The following is an 8524-nucleotide window of genomic DNA, read 5'->3' on the forward strand; positions in this document are numbered from 1 at the left end:
AGAAAGAAAGAAAGAAAGAAAGAAAGAAAGAAAGAAAGAAAGAAAGAGAAAGAAGTAAAGAAAGAAAGAAAGAGAAAGAAGGAAAGAAAAAGGAAAGAGAAAGGAGGGAGGGAGAGAGAAAGAAAGGAAGAGAAATAAGGGAAAATAGAAAGGAAGAAAGAAAAGGAGGGCAGAAAGATGTATATAGAGAAAGAAGTCTTTACCTGGGGATACTTTTTTAATTCATGGACTCATAGAATTGTTTACATCTAGAAGAGGGCTTAGAAACCACCTAGCCCAACTCCCTCATTTTAGATTTTAGTAAATTGAGGAGCAAGGAAATAATAATACTAGTAATAATAGCTAGCATTTATATAGCATTTAAGGTTCATTCATTTGATCCTCACAAATCTGAGAGGTAGGTGTTATTATTATCCCCATTTCATGGATAAGAAAATGGAGGCTGAGTGAAGCCAGTCACATAGCTAGCAAGTGTCTAAGGCAGGGTTTGAACTCAGGTCTTCCTGACTCCAAGTCCTATATTCTCTCCACCTAGTTGTAAAGATTCACAGCTGGAAGTATCCATAGTAGTCATCTAGTCTAGCCCTTTGTTCATACAGATGAAGAAACTGAGGCCTGAGGAAGTTAAAGGACTTGCCCAAGGTCACTTAATAAATGGTAAGTCCGGGGGTTTGAACCTAGGTCCTCTGACTTCAAAGCTACCATTCTCTCTCCACTGCAGCAAACCTTTTATGGAGAAAGCTGAGATTCAAACCTAGGCCTTTTCTTCCCAAATGCACTGCAAGCTCCTTCACAATGTGACATTCTCCGGAGGTGGAGAAGAGAGGTTCATTGAGAATCACCAGACATTTCTAAAACCCACTGAATCTGAACTGGAAGGAGAGAGGAGGTTTTTTCCCCTTTCTCTCATGGCTCTCCTACCCAGTGAGTTCTGTGCTTGTGCTACTGTCAAAAGGCAAAGAGATGCTAAGTGGATAAGAGACAGTGTCCTTGATGGAGCTACATCCATTTCACACCCTGCCACGGGCACCACAGCAAAGCAGTCTGCTGATGAGAAGAGATTCATTTATATCTTATTCTTGTTTGTGCCACCCTGACCTGCTCTCAAAATATGGGCTGATTTCCATTAATGGCCAACTGCGGTGTGGGAAGGGGAGATGCCACACACATTGCATGACCTAATAACTATCTCCAGCCACCTTTGGGTCTGGTTATTTCTTATGTCACCTTTCTTACAAGAAACTTTGAGACCTCTGCCCAAAGCAAACATGTCATACATTCTACAAAAGAAAAACAAAGACTTTCAACTCATTTATTCATAGAATGCCAAAGCTAGAAGCAATCCCAGAGATCGTCATACAGATGAGTAAAATGAGTCCAGGATGTGGGAGAGTGGCTTACCCAAGGTCACACAGTTAGCAAGTTGTACTTGAAGGCCTGGAATGATGTTCAAAAAGAGACTTAGATGTAACCTTTAATACCAATGATATTGAAAATTAGGGGGAGATGAGGTGAGGTTGGCAGTGAAATGGACAAAAAGAAGATCTCTGATTATAAAATATCTTGCATGTAGTGGGTGCTTCATAAATGCTGAAACTAAATTTTCTCAGGCATGGATACCCAAGGTGGTCATGGGTGATATCTGACAGCATTGGGGAGGGGATTATTATCAGTTAACTGGCTTGCATGGCTTCCTTGCTCATTTCCCCTGGCTCCAGCAAAGAATTTTTAAGGTGCTTTACCAAGTCCTGGCTCCACCCTTTCCCCAGCATACCACAGAGAAGTCTGCAAATCTTCCCACTGTATGTTTAACATCATTCAGGAGGCTTGAGTAAGAGTGCCACTGTCCACCTCCCAACCTCCAACTCCACCCTCTTCCCACCCACCCCCACCAGAAAAAAATGTTTGTTCTATTACCTGACAACTGACAATGGCATCCAAATGTGCCTGAAGTCTCAGTCTGACTCTCAGCCTGAGTCCCACCAACTGAGACTGAATGACCAGCACAGCAGGGCAGGCTAAAGCAGGGTGGGAGAGAGGCCAGGGTGCGGAGAGGTGGCGTAATCACAGATGTGTGAGGGTGGGAGGAGGCAGTTATGGGAGCTGCCGGCAGCTTGGCAGGCCTGGAAGGCCCTGGAGAAAAAAACAATAGGAAAAAAAAACTGGTCAGTCGGGGACCTACGTTTGACACGGATTGGGATAGGGGTATGGGAAAGGGGTTAGCAGAAATGGGAGCACACCTACCCTGATGAAATGAATGCATTTCTGCAGGGGTCAGTGGGTAAGGAGAAGAGAAAAGGGGGAGTCCCAGTGGCCCTTGAGGGAATCTGGGACAGAAGTTCATGAGATTTTAGAGGGAAACTGAAGCCTAGATAGGAAGTGACTTGTTCAAGTCGTACAGCTATTTAGTGACAGAACTAAAATCAGAAGCATTCTGTGAAGAAGGGCCTGAGAAGTGATGGGGGTGGGGGTGGTGTGGGGGGGGTACAGTTGTATGAAAAAGGGGGCCAAGGAAGCTAGTTATAAGTGGTGAGAGTTGAGACAGTGCTGTTGGAAACTGGAGCTATTAGGAAGGTTTGGAAAGGCCAAATCTAAAGGGAATTATCATTTTATAGCTGTGTTAATGCCTTTAACTGACACCAAACTGGGCTGGCTGGCTGGCTTTCCATGGGCAGGGCTGCCAACCAACAGCAAACCTCACATACCCGCACAGAGAAAATGCAAGCCCTTGCCATTTGACAGGCTCCCCAGAGGTGCGGAAACCCAACTGCCCAGAATCAAGCCTCTGTGGCCCGTTGTGTTTGGCTCCAACCTTGCATTGTGTATGCCCCATTTTATGGGCTTTGCTTTCCTAAGAAAACCTTTAAAAAGACTGGCAAGGTCCCCTCTTCTAAGAGCCCCAAAGCTGTGCCCCTTTGCCATCTACCTGTACATTAGCCTCAGGGGTGGATGTTCCATAGATCCCTCTTCTTATCTCCACATAGCCAGTGAATAAACAGACCCAGAACCACACAGATGAAGAAATTAAAAGTCCTGCCTAAGAACCACGTCCATACCACCCCCAAATCCCAGCTCCATCAAAATCAGCAAAACCCTCTGTTCAAATCAAGCAATGCTGGTCAATGCAGCCTCTCCCTCTCCAAAGTCATAGCTCCAAAGAACCACAACTAAGTGTTGAATTGACAGCTACGTGTGGGGAACAAATGGGTGATGCCTTATCCATGGCCTCACATCCAACATTTGCTCTGCTCTGCAAAGACTGCATTTGATTTTGTCATTTATCTTAAATGGCTAGGAGACCACCAGTGCAAAACATTTGTGTGAAGCTTTTGCCAAAACCACAAGTGAAGAGTCTAAATTCCCTGTGTAAGGAACGACTTGAGCTCCAGCGCATCATGGAAGTGTGGGCCAGGAGAGGACTGGGGCTGGGGGCAGGGAGGCCCACTTTTTAAAGAGAAGCCATCCCTTTGTGGCTCCTGGGACAGCACACAGCTGTGTGATCTGACTACACAAACAGGTAGAGATGACTGTCCCTGACAACGTAACCACATTATATTTTGGGTACCACTCTGTGCCAGGCAAACAGAAATCAGATGTTTCCCAAAACGTTAGTCTGGCTCTTAGCTGCTCTCTAGGAGCATACTGTGGGATCCAGTGAGTGCCACCAAACTGGACCTAGACCAGCTGCCATGAATTCTGGTTAGAGACTGTGGTGAATGTGAAGACGTAGGGTCTTAGGGACAGATTACAGAGCTCAGAGGACCACCAGATTGTAGACTTTGGAGCTGAAAGGTACCCAAGAGGTCACCTAGTCCAGTACCATCGTTCCACAGATGAGGAAATAGGCCCAAGGAAGCCAAGTAACTGGCCCAGGGTCACAATAAGGACCAAATGTCACAGCCCAGATGCCAACCTAGAGCTCTTCCCAGTATACCACACTGACTCTGAGGTGCCCTTCTAGAATCATAAGAGCCAACAAGATGTTAGAGCCAGAATGAACTTCAGGTTCTTGTAACTATAGAAAGTTACAGGTGGAAGTACCCTAAAATGTCATAGGATGTTAGAGTTGGAAAGGACCTTAAGAAACAATTTGGTCCAACCTCTACATTTTCTCAATAAGGAAAGTGAGACGTAGAATGGTACAAATGACTTGACCGAGTCATTAGAAGGAGAACCAGACCTTGAACCCAGGCCTTTTGATAATCGGTTCATTGTTGTTTCTACTATCTTGTACTGCCTTGCCAAAAGGAATCTTGTTTAGCATTGTAACCTAGGTAAAAATGAATAATCTTCTGGGGCCTCTCAGGTATGCACAGAGATGAAAAACACTCCCTTCCACCACCACCACCAAGTCATCAGATTTTACCTACAGAACTGTTTTGTACAGGGTGTACTTGGCCAACAACAATCAGACTTTGAGCCAAAAGAAACGTGGAATTATTTAACCTCAGCCCAAACTGCAAAGCTTTGCCCCATACAGCCTCCTCCAGGAAGCCTTCCCTGACCTCTATAGCTCACACAGATCTCACTCTCCTCTGAACAGCCACAGCACTTGTAGTCATGTAATCTTACACGTAATCATGTTTAATCATGAACACAGAATCACATTACAGGAAGGGATCTTACGGGTCATGGAGTCCAACTCACTATAGCCCAAACAAATTTAGTGACTTGCTGCCCCAAGGTCCCAAGTTCTCCAACCATAACTGTGGCCCTGTGTGGTATTATTCCTCCAACACTTTATTATATCCTATGGTGTGTCATGCTTCTAAGACCCTTCAGAGAACCATCCCAGAAGTCATAGAAGACACTTTAAAGTCTTCTTCTAGGCCAAGACTCTCATTACACATTTGAGGGACCAAGGTCCAGAAAGGTTCAAAATCACTTTCGAATCCAAATCCTCCTAAAGATTTAACGTCTTTTACATACCTTTTTTTTTTGGAGCACTGTTATCTTCATAAGTGCACACAGTAGGTGCTCAAAGAAGACTTCCTAGTTGAGTGCCAGACAAACAAATCTCCTGATATAATGAGGTCTGACAAGTTGCAGGCCCCAATGTCTGAGACTACTGCATAGGCAATGGGGGCTCAACCAGTGTGCTACAAAGGGGATACATAGAGTTTGGGCCATGGGCTGGGTGGGTGTTGCCAGGAAAGCTGTCAGAGTTTGGGAGGGGCCTGCTGAACAGTAGCCAAGCCCTGCAGAGACTGAAAGAGCAAAAGAAAGCACAGAACCAGATCTGAAAGTGAAAGCCAGGCCTGAGCCTCAGGGAAGGCAGCAAATACCCACAAAACCAAATGAAGGGGATTGGCTATTCCTACAATGCTTAGCCCCTGTAGAGCTAACAGTCTGAGCATCAATTTCTCCCTCTCTCTGGGTACCATGACCACCACTCCCATCCATTTACAGGCCAGGTGATGGCTTTCTTTGTCACGGTCTCTTTGATCATTGTTAATAACTGAAAAAATCAATAGTTAGTGAACCATCTCAAACCTTAGTGGACAATTTTCACAAATGCAAAGTGAGCTAAAAATTAGTTTCCATCAGGAAGGGAATTACTACAGGCAAGTGGGCATTGAGGTTAGAAAGAAATTAAATCATTCCTTTTTCATTTTTGAAATGACAAAGAGATTCTGGTATCTGACACAGGCTAAAACATATATAACAATCACCTGTAATAATGATAATAAAAACAATACTTTTTTTTTATTAGTGCTTTATGTATGTGGTCTATTGCCAGCTCAGTTTGCACTTCCCAAAATTTGCATTAGATTTCAGTGAAACAGTGACATATCAAAAAATGAGACTGTTTCCCAACCTTATTCTTATATTCATTAGTTATTTTGCCAAAGTTCCCTCTCTTCCATTTGAAATGAAAAGGACTAATAAGGCAATCAACAAATATTTATTAAATGTCTATTATGTTCCTGGCATTGTGCTGGGTGCCGTAGATACAAATCCAAAGAAAGGGCTCCCCTTCTGATCTGGGGGCACACTCATCTGGACAAGGCCCCAAGCCTGAGAGGATCACTGAACGATTAGGCATGGAGGTGTGGCCTTAGAATCATGGTGCATGGAATGTCGGGGCTGGAGTCTAAAGGACTTGAGAATCACTGAATCACATAATGAAAAGACTGGAAAAAAGCTTAGAGATCATATCGTCCCACTGTGTTTTACTGATAAGGAAACTGAGTCTCAAAAAGTTTAAATCCCTCACCCAAGATCACCAGTAAAATAGTGCCAGGGCAGGAAGGAAAGTCTACAACTCCTGACTATCCAATCCAGTTCCTGTGCAGGAAGGTAAGGACCATTCTCGTTGATGTTAGTTGTGAGAACATTCAAAGAGGTTAGTTATTTTCTGGAGGAGAATCCTCAGATCACTGTACCACCTATAACCACAGTGAACAAGGAAAAGAATCTGATCTCAAACCACCATAAGATAAGAAGTGGGATTTTTGCCTTCATTCTGAATCTTCATGCCAGCTATACTGAAGGACATGTCAGTTTCTAGACCTGATCTGAGAAGGCAGTGATTTTTTCATCAAATACACCTAATATTACTATATTGAGAAATGTATATACAAAACATATTTTAAATAGCATTATGGCTAATGGTACAAAAAAAAAAAACCCAGTGGTTTCAAATAAATTCTGGAATTCTATGTACTCTCTACCAATTCCTCCCACTGTATCTGAGAGCCGGCTCTGGTTATCCTAGGGGACATCACAAATCTCTTCCAGAGACAGTGACAGTACAGTACACAGAGATTCAAGATTCCATTTCTGCCTTGCATTTGTTTTTCCTCTGCTTGGTTTTGTTTCTTCTCCATTCATTTTTATTCCATTCTTTGCATCATGTTGAAGCATCAGCACAACTAACACATGCAACAACAGTTTGAACTGCAAAATGGGAGTATAAGCATTTATTTTTAAAAGAAATTCACCTGTTCCAAATATGAGAAGTAGCCTGCCTCCCCTTTTCACCAGGATGTTACAGACGGGGTATATACCAATTCATTCATTAACTCCCACTTTCACAGATGCAAACATGGATACTCTTACGCAGAAACACACATAATGGACAATTCTTCATAGGATTTGGGAAAACTCAATACAATAATTCCCCATAGCTGAACGTTCAAATTTTGCCCACTGAATTATCTTCTGTCTTCCCAGATCATGTTTTCTCATCTAAAGGGGCGTTGGGGGAGGGGGAGAGTGGAGAGGAGGGAGGCGATGGGAATGGGAGGAGATTGAGAGAGTCAGGGGTGAAAAGGCTGTGATGTAGGGTTCATTTGTGTTCAAAAAAAAAAGCTCTTACATACATTTTATATGTACAATCTATCTTCCTTGCCACGGGTTGCCTTTAAATTGATACATATTTAAAATTGAGGATTCCTACTTATGTTGCATAAATGAGTCCGAGATCAGGGAAAGAGACACTGTGAGGGAGAAAGAGTAAGCAAGGGACCCTGGAACTGAAACTTGACAGTCCTCTCAGCCCCCTCCCCCCATGCCAAGACATTAATTCTCACAAGTCGGAGAAAATTACTATGCATGAATGCAAAAAGCATGATCAGGAGTAATTAACATGGCTTCATATGCAAATTTTATTAATGCAGAAGTACAAAGTCATTATGCAAATGAAACTTACGTCAACTCTCTTGACAAATATTCATCTCTAAAGCTCAAGTTTCTCTCTTATTTATTTATTTATTTATTTAGATTTTTTTTTTTTGGAGGGGGGGAAGCAATGAGGACTATTTGACAAGTTTGCAAAGTTGTTTTTCAACCAAGAGAAATTTATTCTTGCATTGTTGATATTTTTTTTGTTGTTGGCAGGTACACGACAGCTCATAGGGGAAAAAAAAAAAGGGGAAAGCTACCAGCAGCAGGCAGCCAATCAAAACGCCAGCGGCTGTAATGAGCGGGATTGATGACTGTTTGGCTTTACTGCAGGGTAATGAACTAGAATCCAGTCTGAGGAGAAGAAATATGAATATTCATGAAGCTGTGCTCCTGCCTTTGATGATTAAAGAAATTTTTAATATTCAAATAAGCGCTTGCCAAGTGATTAACAAAGAACAAGCGCGCAGAAATATGGAAATGGAGCTGGGGAAGATTTGAGAGTCACACAGTCTGTGCAGGGAAAAACTGCACAAAATTTCATAAACAAGATAGGCAGATAACCCAATTCAAATTCGAGAAAATAAAAACATTTCTTTCTAATCCGTTAAATATTTTGCCAGCCACTTTGTTTTAAAGATGATAAAAATACCATGCACTAAAACCGAGGTGAGGATGGGTGGGTAGAGGGGGAGGTGCTTGAAGGATACCATGAGGTAACATGTACAGTTCACATGTGGGAAACATTCCGTTTTTTTTCCCCCAGTGGGAAATAAATAAAGGCCATTTCCCTGGGTTGATGGTGATAGGAGATGGTAGGCCCTGGCTCCTGGTAGAAGATGGATGGATAGATAGATAGATAGATAGATAGATAGATAGATAGATAGATAGATAGATA

General features: G+C 42.8%; 1 protein-coding gene across 2 annotated transcripts in view; it reads right to left on the reverse strand.

Moving 5' to 3' along the window:
* Positions 1-8524, reverse strand: part of LOC138173925 (B-cell lymphoma/leukemia 11B-like) — a 130258-nt gene that overhangs the window by 88451 nt on the left and 33283 nt on the right. The window contains exon 2 of one of the 2 annotated variants that reach the window (XM_069103975.1): positions 1918-2133. The exons of the other annotated variant lie outside the window; for it this stretch is intronic. Within the exon in view, the coding sequence (XP_068960076.1) occupies positions 1918-2133 (216 nt within the window). The remainder of the gene's footprint in view (positions 1-1917; positions 2134-8524) is intronic. 2 annotated transcript variants of the gene reach the window in all.

Source organism: Petaurus breviceps, unplaced genomic scaffold (assembly GCF_028583685.1).
Source record: "Petaurus breviceps papuanus isolate PSGF00001 unplaced genomic scaffold, PetGlider_PUasm1.0 67, whole genome shotgun sequence".
In the NCBI taxonomy this organism is placed as follows: Eukaryota; Metazoa; Chordata; class Mammalia; order Diprotodontia; family Petauridae; genus Petaurus; species Petaurus breviceps.